The sequence below is a fragment of the Acinonyx jubatus genome, chromosome B3, assembly GCF_027475565.1.
Source record: "Acinonyx jubatus isolate Ajub_Pintada_27869175 chromosome B3, VMU_Ajub_asm_v1.0, whole genome shotgun sequence".
Taxonomy (NCBI): domain Eukaryota; kingdom Metazoa; phylum Chordata; class Mammalia; order Carnivora; family Felidae; genus Acinonyx; species Acinonyx jubatus.
The window spans coordinates 101,477,096-101,491,084 of NC_069386.1; the positions used below are offsets into that span (position 1 = coordinate 101,477,096).

Sequence of the window (13,989 nt, forward strand, 5' to 3'; positions counted from 1 at the left end):
CTGGGGCAAAGAGCAGGAGACCCTTCCCTGAAATTCTTTTTGCCTATTTCCCTTCTCCCACTCACTGCAGTCTTCCCTTGGAGACAACATTCGGTCCTTCCAGCTACAGAACATGCATGGGGCAGACCCCCACTTACCTCCTTCACCCTCCACCTCCTTTTTCAGAAAGGTTACGCTATCCTCCTGCCTGCCCACCAGCCACTGCCTTTGCTGCCTTCTGGCTCCCCAGCAACTCCTCTCCGCTGCCTCCTCTGTGTTTCAATGCACCCACTTTCCGGGCATAGATGTATTGATCTCTTTCAGGTGACCTGGATGCTGTACAGCCATGCTCTCTTTTTTGGTTACAGATGTCTGATTAGTTGTACATCTGAGGGGCAAGGAAAATGGAATGACCCATGCCACTGGGAGACTGTTTTCCCTTTACTTTTTAGAACAAAGGATCTTTACCAGGAAGGCTCTTAAAAACCCTCTTATGTCTCATTGGCCAGAGCTCAGTCCCTGGCAAGAGGGTTATCCAACTCAGAATTTACTCCTGAGTCATGTTTGCAACAGCTATCTCTGTCACCAAGAAAGAGGAGAGAAGTCACTGTGGCACAAGCATCCAGGAGTGTTGGTCCTGCCATCACATCAGGCGCTCTTTACATTCCATCTTTGAGGGTCCAAACATTGACATTTATGAAGAGATACTAGCCACAACTTGTCAGACTAACAGTCTTAAAATTTTTGTATGTTTTTTCCTCTTTCTTCTGTATACTTCCCAGGTAATAATTGCATGTAAAGTGCTGGTAGATAAGAGGCGAAAGGATTGCACAAATAGAACTGAAGAACGTGTCTAGATTCCTGGACTCTCCCAGGCGTGAGGGCAGTGGGTAGAAAAGAATCTCTGAGGGAAGGGTCCGGGCCTCAGGTCCTTTTTTTTTTTTTTTTTTTTTTTTTTTTTTTTTTTTTTAAGCTCCCCAGATGAATATAATGTATATCCAGTGATAAATCATTCATACATTTTAGCACTTTCATGTTATCAGAATAATTGCATATTTTATCCTTCTGATTATTAGCTTTAAATAGAAAATGAAAATTCATCACTTTCCTTCCTTCTGCCCGTACTGGATATTTTTAAAAGATTCTGGAATCCCTTCACTTTGAACATAATCTTAGCATGCTTTTTCTGTTCTGTGGTATGCTCTCCAGGAAAAGGCAGCAAAATGGAAAAACCCCGATGGCCACATGGACGGGCTCACTACAAATGGCGTCCTGGTGATGCATCCACGAGGGGGCTTCACTGAGGAGTCCCAGCCTGGGGTCTGGCGTGAGATCTCTGTATGTGGAGACGTGTACACCTTGCGAGAAACCAGGTCGGCCCAGCAGAGGGGAAAGCTGGTGAGTGGTCTTCGCTCTGGAAAATGCACCGAACTGCAAAAGCCCAGCCTCTAAGGAGTGTCGTTTTTCTCCCCTGAAATTCAGAACCTTTGTAGGGGTACCAGGGCTGTGTTCCATTGACCCAGGAAAACGAGAATTCCACAGGCCCCTGAAAGTGCTAGGGAAAAAGGCTTATTTCCTTCAATGATTAAGCTTTTCCCATAGTAGAAGAAAATTACCTTTCTGTTCCTCGCCTACCTTAATAGCATATCTTTCATTATATGCTTCACCACAGAATTCTGCTTAAATTCGATGAAGAAAGATAAACTTATTTTTAGTGTAAAACTTTACTAATTTGGAAAAATCCTGAGCTGTCCAAGACTAATTAGTGAAAATTATGAATTACAGAAGTATTTACTAGACTTCCTGGAACTAAAAGAGAATTAAGTTAGCTTTTTTCCTTTGAGTTCACAGTAAGAAATTAATACATAGTTCCCTATATAATTCACCAAAGTCATAAAACTTTTTACTTGAAATAATTCATAGAGGGTATTGATCTGACATGTTAATATTTTCCTATAAATATCACTACTTATCCGAAATGACCTAAAGCAGTTGGGTTTTTAACCCTTTCTTCTATGGAGAATAATTGTTAAACCCTTAAATGGGAAGCTTTGGGTTTCTGATCTTACCACGCCTGTGGGACACAGTGCCGGAAGTTTCTAAGTAAACTTTCTACTCCAGTGCCTTTAATTAATTGTTAGGTAGAAGCCAGAATATGAGAGAACAAATATTTGATTCAGAACACCTCCCTAGAAAAACATAAGAGTCATCTAGCATTTTTCAGCAAGATGACAACCAAGTATTACTAAAACGGAAAAAGAAGATGGCAGGGATGCTGTTTCACTAGCCTGGTTGGCTAGTCTCTACTAGATGTTAGTTTGTAGGGAATTGTTACTTTTATTTCTATTTTACATCATTACTGAGCTACAAGTACAGCTTCTGCATTTTACAGTAAAGCCCAGTATTAGAACATCCTGGCTGAGTAAATATGAGAAGCGTTTTCTAAGAGAGCCCAAAGCAAATACAGTAATCTCTGTTTAAACACTTTTCAAGAGACTAGGGCACAGAATGTGAAAGCAGGTCTTCCAGATAACTTTGTTTCTGATCACTGGATAACTTTATACAAAAACTGACCTAGGTTGGCTGAACTGGTTATCAGTCATTATAATGGCCACAGTAGAAGTTAGTAAATGGTTGCTGGGGGCAACATTAACATTTCAGAGACCGTAACTCATCACACCTGAGCAACTTTATTCAAAGAAGTGGGATCGTGCCCATCTTATGGATGAGGAAAGTACGGCATAGGGAGGTTAATTACTGTGAAGGGTACCAGAGTTAGAAGGTAGCAGCAGATGGGATTGAAACTCAGTCCTCCCTGACTGAGGGTCTAGACTCCAGGCCTCCACTAGGTATCAGCTTGTGGGGAGCATCACCTGGCTCTCACCCGAGGTGCTTGACACCAGAGCATTTGCTTCCCTAGGAAATACAGAGCATATGTCAGAGTCCGCGTAGGGCACATCTGTCTTCAAGGGCACATTTATAGGATGGGTTTCTTGCCTACTCTGGTGATTGTGCAGTGACCCAGCTCAGGCTGTGTGTGCCAGAGAAGGTGGCAGTGCTACTGAAAAGAAACCGCTCCAAAAATAGCTTATATTCACCAGCTGTACTAAATCTAGACTATTTTCAAAGTTAGTCCCTACAGGAGACCCTTAGATCTGCCCAACATTGTGCTGTACTGTTTGATAGTGTACGACTGGCTTGGCCTATAGTAAAGGTTTCTGAGTTTCCATCAGTCTAACTTTGCACTGTGGGGATCAAAGGACCCATCCTCCCCTGCAACCCCCTCTGATTAACCAGGGGAACAGTTTGAGGTGAAAACCCACTGATTCTTCCAGCTTATGTTTCAGTTTATGACTCCTTCTGTGCATGTGGCTGTTGTATTGATGTAAAGTTTCTGTCAGGAGATTCGATTTAGAGAACAGTCTCTGACGGTACTCTCCATTTTCAGTTGAACACAAAAATGTGGAGAATAAAGTGATCTGCGAAAAATCGAGAACATTATAAAAGTAGCAGGTGCCTCCTGCTTTCAGTGTGGAACTAGTGCTGGTAGAAGGTTCTGTGTTAATATCCTGCTTGGCATTTAATGTGCCAGTGTGTTAACAACTTCCTTGGTTTCTCATCACACCAGCTTTGTCCTTGATCACCACAACCAATTAAATGTGGGGGGAAATGCCCTTTCAGGAGCTTAACCCCCCACCCCAAATAAATAGGTGAATAGGCTTTGAACTGTATCCTATTCCTTTACCTAGTTGATAACTTTCTATCAATAGTCTTATCAATAGTGATAATATTGCTCTATTAAGTGTGAGTGTACTAGATATCTACTAGATCTCTACTAGATATATAGATCTATTAAACTATATTGGCTCTGTAAAATTTAGTAAATTCAGCAAAGTTCATTTGCTTACCTAATTTTAGGTGATCTGAAAATAACCATAGTGTTCCGTGCAGGCTTTATGAAGTGCTTCATATTAAGTCTCTCTTAGGCATTACTCAGAGCAACCTCATGGGATCAGTGTTGTCATTCCCACTTACAGATAACCAGGGATTTAAAAAGTTGATACTCAACTTGTAAGTAGTGGGTGGGGATTTGAATTGTCTACCCTAAACTTAGCTAACTGATCAGTTTTAACTGTCTTACTTCTGAAAGGTAAGTGTCGATTCCTTGGGCTTTCTCCTTGCCTTTTTTTTTTCTTTTTTTTCTTTTTGTGGAATTTGAGAAACAAATATCTGATGAACCTATGCCTCTGCCCAGGGGTGTCTTTACCATGCTCCCTCCTACACACTGTAGTCTGGAGAAAACTACGCTTTGTTCACAGTTAAGAGAGAGCCCACAAAAAATAACGGTTATTGTTTGAGCAGCCTCCTTCCATCACTGGTTCTGAAGTCCGGTCACAGATCTGGGTGCTCATTGCCACTGTGAGGAGTGCTGCAGTCTCAAATCAACGACTTGACCTCTCTGTGCCTGGCTTCATATGCATTTAATTGGAATAGTGCCGGTCCATACCTTAGCGGATCACGGAGAGAGCAAAGTGCAGATTGGAACAGGACTGCACAGCACAGCAGTCCATGGTTGGGTAGCTGTTCTGACAAAGCAGGGGTAGGAGCTGGGAATCCAGCAGTGAACAGGATGCCCAGGGCTCTGCCCTCCAGTTGTCCCATCTGGAGAAGGTCACAGACAATGCAACCAGTCATTAGCATATTGTATGTAATGAACACAGTCTTGTACTAGAAGGGACAGGAGGAACCTATTCTATCCTTGGAGGAGTCAAGAATGTGTGGAAAATAAAAGACCAGGGACTCAAAATTTATAAGATGTTGTTTACCAAAAACTGCTTTGTAGGAAGGAAAGACGGGGTTGTTCACCAGTGTGGCCACTACTGAACCTCAGTGTCTTAACCACATCAGAATTATTCTTTCAGATGTGGTTACATGCTTGGATAAGATGTCCCTGAGAATTACCTGTGGTCAGCACAGGAAGGGAGCCTCGTGCCAGGCTGTGAGAGGGGAGGGGACCATGCAGCACTGGGGAGGGGGGGCAGTGAGGGGGGGAGGGAGCTGCAGCAAAATTTTTTTTAATACATAATTTATTGTCAAATTAGCTAACATACAGTGTATACAGTGTGCTCTTGGTTTGTGGGGTAGATTCCCATGATTCATCACTTACATACAATACCCAGTACTCATCCCAACAAGTGCCCTCCTCAGTGTCCATCACCCATTTCCCCTTCCCCCATACCCCATCCACCCTGTTTGTTCTCTGTATTTAAGAGTCTCTTATGGTTTGCCTCACTCTCTGTTCGAATCTATTTGTCCCCCTTCCATTCCCCCATAGTCTTCTGTTAGGTTTCTCAAGTTCCACATATGAGTGAAAACATATGATGTCTTCTTTCTCTGACTTATTTTACTTAGCATAACACCTTCCAGTTCCATCCATGTTGCTGCAAATGGCATGATTTCATTCTTTCTCATTGCCAAGTGGTATTCCATTGTATATACAAACCACATCTTCTTTATCCATTCATCAGTTGATGGATATTTGGGCTCTTTCCATAATTTGGCTATTGTTGAAAACACTACTATAAACATTGGGTACATGTGCCCCTATGCATCAGCACTCCTGTATCTTTAGATAAATTCCTAGCAGTGCTTGCTGGGTCATAGGGTAGATCTATTTTTAATGTTTTGAGGAACCTCCACACTGTTTTCCAGAGCGGCTGCACCAGTTTGTATTCCACCAACAGTGCAAGAGGGTTCCTGTTTCTCCACACCCTCGCCAGCATCTGTAGTCCCGAGTTGTTAATTTTAGCCACTCTGAGCGATGGGAGGTGGTATCTCAATGTGATTTTGATTTGTATTTCCCTGATACATGAAAAGATGCTCAACATCACTCATCATCTGTTGGCCATCTGGATGTCTTCTTTGGAAAAGTATCTATTCAGTCTTCTGCCCATTTCTTCACTGGATTATTTGTTTTTCGGATGTTGAGTTTGGTTAAGTTCTTTATAGATTTTGGATGCTAACCCTTTATCCAATATGTCATTTGCAAATATCTTCTCCCATTCTGCCAGTTGCTTTTTACTTTTGTTGATTGTTTCCTTTGCAGTGCAGAAGATTTTTGTCTTGATGAGGTCTCAGTAGTTCATTTTTGCTTTTGTTTCACTTGCCTTGGGAGACATGTCTAGCAAGAAATTGCTGCAGCTGAGGTCAAAGAGATTATTGCCTATTTTCTCCTCTAGGGTTTTGATGGTCTCTTGTGTGTCACATTTAGGTCTTTTGTCCATTCTGAGTTTATTTTTGTGCATCGTGTGAGAAAGTGGTCCAGTTTCATTCTTCTGCATACTGCTGTCCAGTTCTCCCAGTACCATTTACTAAAGAGACTGTCTTTTTTCCATTGGATATTGTTTTCCTGCTTTGTCAAATGGCCATACATTTGTGGGTCCAATTCTGGGCTCTCTATTCTATTCCATTTGTCTATGTGTCTGTTCTTGTGCCAACACCATACTGTCTTGGTGATTACAGCTTTGTAGTAGAGGCTAAAGTCCAGGATCATGATGCCTTCCACTTTGGTTTTCTTTTTCAACATAACTTTGGCTATTCAGGGTCTTTTGTGGTGCCATACAAATCTTAGCTTTGTTCTAGCTTTGAGAAGAATGTTGGTGCAATTCTGACTGGGATTTCATTGAATGTGTAGATTGCTTTGGGTAGTATTGACATTTTAACAATATTAATTCTTCCAATCCATGAGCATGGAATGTTTTTTTATTTCTTTGTGTCTTCCTCAACTTCCTTCATAAGTTTTGTATAGTTTTCAGCATACTATTTGGTTAGGTTTTTTCCTAGGTTTTTTATAAATATATGTGTTCAGTTTGGGCTTGATCCTGAGGGCAGAGGAGAGCCAGCAAAGACTTTTGAGTCAGAGAATGACAAACAATTTCTCTGCCTGCCCTTCTCACGGTTCTTTGCCCCTGCCTTGCTTGGGGATGGCCCTGGTTCTGTCCCTGGGCCTCTCTGCCCTCCCTGAGACCCTGCCTGGACAGTCTTGTCCACTTCCCGGAGCTTCACCCCAATGCCGTTAAGTCCCAGACCGGCTTCTCTAAAACAGCTCTTCAGTCATGCAAGCCTCCTGTGTATCACCGTGCAGACACCCACACGACACTCCGCTTCTGCACACCCATAACTGAATTTCTGTCCCTTCCCCCAAATCTGCCATTTCTCCTAGATTCCCTGTGCCCGGAAAGCCTCCTCCCATGCAGACAATAAAGCCAGATCCAGAAGCGTGTCTTTCTTAATCCAGGAGCTAAGTCCTCAGTGTTCAGTATCTCTGCCTGGGCTGTTGCCATAGATTGTCTTTGTTGAGGTGCACCCATCCTCTCGGCCCGGAGAGAACTCCCACGGTGTTCTTAACCCATCCAACCCATCCTCCACACTTCTGGAAGTGACCTTTGGGAAAGGCAGATCTGTTCTTTTATAGCCGCTTAAAACTCTGTGTTGATGCCCTCCAGGCACGGGAGGCCAGCCTGAGGCTCTCGTCCAGCCGGGCTCGGTCACCTGTGGAATAACTGCTGCTCCCTCGTGCCCCGTGCTGCTGAGCCTTTGCATGCCTCTTTCTGGAGAGTCTTCTAGCCCACCCACTGGGTCCTGACAACTTTTTCAAATCTCCGCGCCAGGCAAACCCTTTTCAAAAAGCCTTTCTGGCCTTCTGTCATCAAAGCGAAAGTAGCAAACATGTACACAGTGCTTCCTGCATGCCAGTTCTCAGAACTTGGTCTGTTTCAACCCTCAAGATCCCCTTGTCCAGTTTTACGGAAGGGGCAACCTAGGCACAGGCTGCTGAAGTCACCGCCCCAGGTTGGAGCTAGTGCGTGACGGAGCCAAGGTGCAGCCCAAGGCCGTGCGCTGCAAAGGCCACACTCTTAGCCTGTGTGATGTGGCCTCGCACGACGATTTCAGCGCTGTACTGACCTTCGCTGGCTCCTGGCTGTAGCGTGTCTGCCTCCCACCACTAAAGACGTGTCTTCAGGACGGGAGAGAAGCTTTATTACCCACGGGGCTCAGAGCACAGCAGGCACATGGAGGGCACTGGTTGGGCTCCCGCCCGCTGTGTCTGCCGCTTCTCGTCAGGTGCCTAGCATTCCATTTTAAAAGCAAAACCTAGGGGCGCCTGGGTGGCTCAGTCAGTTGAGCATCTCACGTTATGATCTCACAGTTCATGAGTTCAAGCCCCGCATGGGGTTCGCTGCTGTCAGTGCAGAGCCCCCTCCCTCTCTGCCCGTTCCCCACTTGTATTCTCTCTCGCAAAAATAAACATTTAAACCTTTTTTTTTTTTTATAATGAAGGCTAATGGCGAACACTTCTCCAAACCATAGCAATGCAGGACAGGCAGTATGTTGTATGAAGCTGAGGGTGACCAGGCAGTGTCCAGACCACTGCAGTCATTATCGCAGGGCCCACAAGCATCTTCTGGATCACTTCTGGTCACAGCAAATCTTCACAGTCAATACTGCATGGACTGGTAGGACATCTCCTGTCCTGTGTGAGATCAAGGAAGAACAGTGTTACTGACTTAGAGTTTCACTTTTCCTCTATAAGATATGTGATGTTCATTAAATAACCACAGTACAGTAATTGAACATGTAAAGCTGGGTGTATGTGTGCTCTTTAGGGCTTTGTGAGTATGGCAGATCCGTGTTCCATCCAGTGTTCCAGTGAGGAAACCAGCTCCAGGAAGGGGTTACCCCCCCCCCCACCCCCCAGTCTTGTTCTTCAGGGAGGCAGGGGGTAAGCTGCCTGCCTGTGTTTCCTTGAAAGATGATTTCTATCTTGAGAGCAAAAGAACGTTAGCATGATTTGCTGAATTTTGCTTTTAAAAGGCATGTCTTTCAAACTTGTTCTAGGTGGAGAGTGAGACCAACGTCCTGCAGGACGGCTCCCTCATTGACCTGTGCGGGGCCACCCTTCTCTGGAGAACAGCAGACGGCCTTTTCCATACTCCAACGCAGAAACACATCGAGGCGCTCCGGCAGGAGATTAATGCCGCCCGGCCGCAGTGTCCCGTGGGGCTCAACACCTTGGCCTTCCCCAGCATCAACAGGAAGGAGGTGGTGGAGGAGAAGCAGCCCTGGGCATACCTCAGCTGCGGCCACGTGCACGGGTACCACAACTGGGGCCACCGGAGCGACACAGAGGCCAATGAGAGAGAGTGTCCCATGTGCAGGACTGTGGGCCCCTACGTGCCTCTCTGGCTCGGCTGCGAGGCAGGGTTTTATGTAGACGCAGGACCACCAACTCATGCTTTCACCCCTTGTGGACACGTGTGCTCAGAAAAGTCTGCGAAATACTGGTCTCAGATTCCGTTGCCTCATGGAACTCACGCATTTCACGCTGCCTGCCCTTTCTGTGCTACCCAGCTGGTTGGGGAACAGAACTGCATCAAATTAATTTTCCAAGGTCCAGTTGACTGATGCCCTTGACAGCCATCTACGACTTTATTAACAAGTTACTGTGAAGATTTTGCCACTAACTCTAGATTTTACCTTTTTATAATGCTGTTTATTAAGGGGAGGGGGGGCTGAGGCTGGGGGGGGGGAGGGGGGGACATGGCGACGAGACATGCCAGGAATTTAAGGCATCGGGTGTGTTGCATGCTCAAAAAAGCGGCATCGTCATTGAAGCCTGCTTGATGAAACCATAATCTTTGTCATAATTGGATTTAAAATGCCATGCTTTTATTTGAACCTTGGGTTTTCAAACAATGTTTTCCTTTGTAAACTTGGATGAGACTTTAAAATCCTATTTTACAAATGTAGAAGAAATTTATTCAGAAGTTGGCTCTAAATGGGCGACCTTCCATGCTGCGTGGTGTAGGTGTGAATGGAAAGACATGCAGGGCCTGGGAGTACTTGATACAGGCTAGAATCTGACCAGCTCCCACTGCGGTGGCGGCGGCGGCGGCGGTGGTGGTGGGGAGATGTTAGGCACAGGTGGCAGTTTTGAAATCCGGGGTTTTCAGATTTTTCTTATTTTGGGAAAAGAATATTCATATACTGTCGTGTGTTTTTGTTTTTAGTTGGGTGGAATTCGATGACTTTACTCAGTCATCAAATACCTTGGCATTTCAAAGACATTTCCGTAACTTTTTAGTCTGCCTTTTGTTGCTTCTGTTTAAGATGGTCTGTCCCTGATTGGCCACAACCGTTGGGTTGATTAAAATGCAGCAACTCTTAAAAATTCATTAACTAAGGGTGATTATTAATTGCAGCAGTCAGCATGGCCTGGGTACTATACCATCAAGTTCCTTTGCTTACTGAATTGCTCAAGATTTATGAGTGATTAAAAATAAGATTTTACTTTTTAAAACCACTTGTTGGGGTTTCCTAAGGTGTTTCTTTTTTTTCCTTCCTTAAAAAGGCCAAACTTCTGAGAGCCTAAAAGCAACGTATCACCACGATTCAATGGCTTTTGTTCACTCCCTCACTGCCATCTGTCACCTTCTCTTGCAGCTTATGGAGCCCTGTAAGTTTTGAAAATGTTTGCAAATCAAACCAAATTTAAATGTGATCATTAGATATATACAACACCAAGCAGTACATCTGCAGGGATAATTTGGAATTCCAGATTTCAAGAGAGCAAATGAGTGTTTACTGAGGAATAATTAAATCAGAATTTCACATGAGCACCACCAACCCTTCTGTTAGCTCCATTTCATTTTGAATAATTCTCAGATACTCATTCTCTGTCCTCAGTACCTACGGTATCCCTGCTACCAGAACGTAAAGGTTCTTGAGGACAGGCGACGGATTGCCACAGCTGGCTGACATGAAGTAGATTCCTGCCGCACAGAGCAAGTATTTATTTATACTAACATCCTCTAAAATTGACCATTGCAGATTCATGCTACATTTTAACCTTTCTAAAGGTATAGAATTTATAGGCTTCTAATAGACTGCATTTACACTTGACCATCTTTCCATGTTTTGCCTCCTGGTAAATATGTTGCCCTGTTTTCAATTGTTCTAACACATCTTGAATGTCTTTTTCCTTAAAAGGATTACTGTTGATTGCTACCGCGTAATTTGACCTAGTATCTAAAAAGTTCAGCTGCTCAGTTTTAAAAAAGCTTTACTTTTCAATGGAGGTGATTGTGTGGGAGGAGACATTTTTGGTAATTTTTAAGTGATGCAAAAATCCAACAACAGTCCTCTTACTGATAGGGTAAGTCATAAACTATCTCCAGACAGCTGGAATTGCCTAGATTCATGTGTCACATACCTTTTTCTTTAGCCTCAGACTCCAATGACTGACTTTCTCTTAGAGTCTCTTTAATTTGTGCTTCTTTGGGCTCCACAAAATGATAAAGGAGGCAACAGTCCCTTTTCTTGCTCTCTGGCTAGAAAGTGGTTTGAGGAGCCTGGATACCCTAAAAGCATCTTATAAAGTAAATGGCCTTGCATCTAGAAGGGCTGGATTTTTCCTATCAAAAACATTTCCGGAAAGTTACAATCTGCTGTAATCTTCCGTTTCGAGGACTACAACAGTTCAGGGTCTAGCAGTTTTACGTGTAACACATGCCCCCAGATGATCTTCCAACGTGAAAAGTTCCTTTTGACTTTTAGTAAATGGAGATACCTAAGTAGAAGTCAAATTTTGGCTAATAAATCCCAAGCTCTTGGAAGGGCTAACAGGAAACATACTCTCTCTTCACACCTTCTCCTTTGACTTCCCAGTGAGATCCCCTCCCCTTCTGCCTAAGGAACCGCAGAGAGGTGGCAAGTCTGGGAAAAGAAGCCAGGTTCAGCTTGGCCAGTTCCAGCAAGATTCGCTTATAACTTGGACTAAGGAGTTTGTTCCAGACATGAGAGCAATTTAGTTTGTGAGAACATACAAGTCTAGCTCGCCAAAGTAGAGTAATATAGTTCAGAAAAAGTAACTTCACAGAGATGACTTTTTTTTTTGCTTGCCCGCTTGAGGAGCGAGCCCTGCTCCCCCAGCTGTACACCTAGGAATTATCCTGATCTTGACCTGATCAAAATGCCTTTTGTGAATAGGTCACTAGAAGTGAAGCCCCGGTGATGTATTCCCATAGTAAATTTCTTCAGTTGTCAGTTTACTATTTAAAAAAAAAAAAAAATGGATGGGATACAACCCTGAATATTTTTCTAGTCGAATTTTTTTAATAATTGGTGCTGTCAGGTCATGCATGCTGCAACTCAACATTTCCCTTATTTGGTTCTTTTTTTTTTTTTTTTTTTTTTTGCAAAAAGGGCTACAGTTCACACTGCAGAGTAAGTATTAAACTTTCTGGGTTTTTCTTTTCCCCCCACTGTGGCCCAAAAGAATTAGAATCTTTTTATATAGAGAGCATATTTATCATTCCTCAATAGTTAATTATAGAGTTTGGTACCTTTGTGCCTCAGGGAAGCCACGTGACGTAACTGGTTATAGAATTTCAGGGTTAGGGTTTAAAGAAAGGAGAAAGCCATTGGAAAAATGATGGGCTCCATTAAGGAGACTAATGAATCTGGATGCAGAAGTATGCCAGGACCTGGCATATGCATGATTGTATTAGAATTTATTTCCAGTGTCAATAGGGAAACCTTAAGTTATTACATATACTATGTCAGGAAAGTCGAGAACTCTTCTTCATCAAGCTTCCATGCTTTATTTCATTTTTGCTGACCTGAAACTCAAACCCCTTTTGGGAGAGCTCAGTATTGTTATTTGGGCACTTTTGAAAGTTTAAAGGGAGTGTGTTTTCTCCTGAATTTCCTCCTAGGTTGAAGAATTGTTAGCTGCAGTTCTATGATTTTGATCAACTTTTTAAAAGCTATTCTGTGCTTTGGATTTATGTGAAAGGAGGTGCAATTTCAGCGTTGTTCATGCTGACTACGATCTAGTGAGCTTCAGGCAGTTTTGCCTTGCAACAGTGGAATTCCTGATAGGCAAACCACACAACCTTGATTTTAAGCCAGATCCAGCTCCGTTCCCTTGGCAGGGGATCTTATAGCCCCCTAGTTTAGCCTTCATGGGCTGAGGGGATGACGTTCCTCTTCCAGGGCTGAAAATAGAACACAGCTCTGTTATCATTTCTTTAGGACCCCAAGGCCAAGGAGACAACTCCAGGATTTTTTTTTTTTAACAATGTAAACATTACAAAACTCGTAAAACAAAGAAGGTTCAGTATTTCTTTTTAAGTAAAATTTATATCCTCTCAAGTTTTCACCTTCATGAAAAAGCCCTAGAGGAAGATAGGAAAAAGCAAATATTTTTCCAGTCCTACTTAACCGTTTCTAAACAAAAGTAAACTTGATGAAAGGGAAATTATTTCTTTTTAGGTGAGATGACAGATCATTTCTCTGTATTAAATAGTCTAGAAGTTAAGGGGTGGTCCTATTTACCATGTATAGTGTTACAAGCAGTTAAATTTTATGGATATATTTGTAAAACTGTTCTTTTATATTTCATGTCAAATTGAAAAGTTTATTTCTTCACTATTGTAACCTGTGGAAATACAAGCCATTTTACAGGAAAAATCTTCAAAAGTTATTAAACGGATCTCATTATGTTTGAGTTGTTGTCTTCAGACTCTGTATCAAATGTCCTGATGAACCCCAGACAGCTACAAAGATACAAAAGTAGACTTGATTTTTGCATTTCTCAAACTTCCAAGTTGATCCCATATAGTTGAGCTTATTGTATTATATTCCACACAATACATTACTTAAGTTGGATTTTGAAAATCCATGCTTTTTCTTTAAAAATTCTATCAGTACTTAAGTCTAACTGCCAGGAGAATTTAATTTCCTTCATGTTCATTGTCATATTGCTACTTTCGTGACCGTCTTCATTTACTTTTAATAATGTAAAGATTATGGGTAAACATTCAAGCCTTAAAGTAATAGGTCTTTCATTAGAAGATATGGTATTTGATAGTTTCTCATCACACTGATATTTAAGGAGTCTTAGTATTTTTGAGGGAAATGGATTTTTCATTTCCCAAAAGTAAATGC

At 42.7% G+C, this 13,989-nt stretch overlaps 1 protein-coding gene across 1 annotated transcript in view; it reads left to right on the plus strand.

Moving 5' to 3' along the window:
* PELI2 (pellino E3 ubiquitin protein ligase family member 2) overlaps window positions 1-13,542 on the plus strand; it is a 197,931-nt gene extending 184,389 nt beyond the window's left edge. The window contains exons 5-6 of the mRNA XM_027065781.2: window positions 1,189-1,377; window positions 8,878-13,542. Of these exons, the coding sequence (XP_026921582.1) occupies window positions 1,189-1,377; window positions 8,878-9,444 (756 nt within the window). The 3' untranslated portion in view covers window positions 9,445-13,542. The remainder of the gene's footprint in view (window positions 1-1,188; window positions 1,378-8,877) is intronic.
* The last annotated feature ends 447 nt before the right edge of the window (window positions 13,543-13,989 follow it).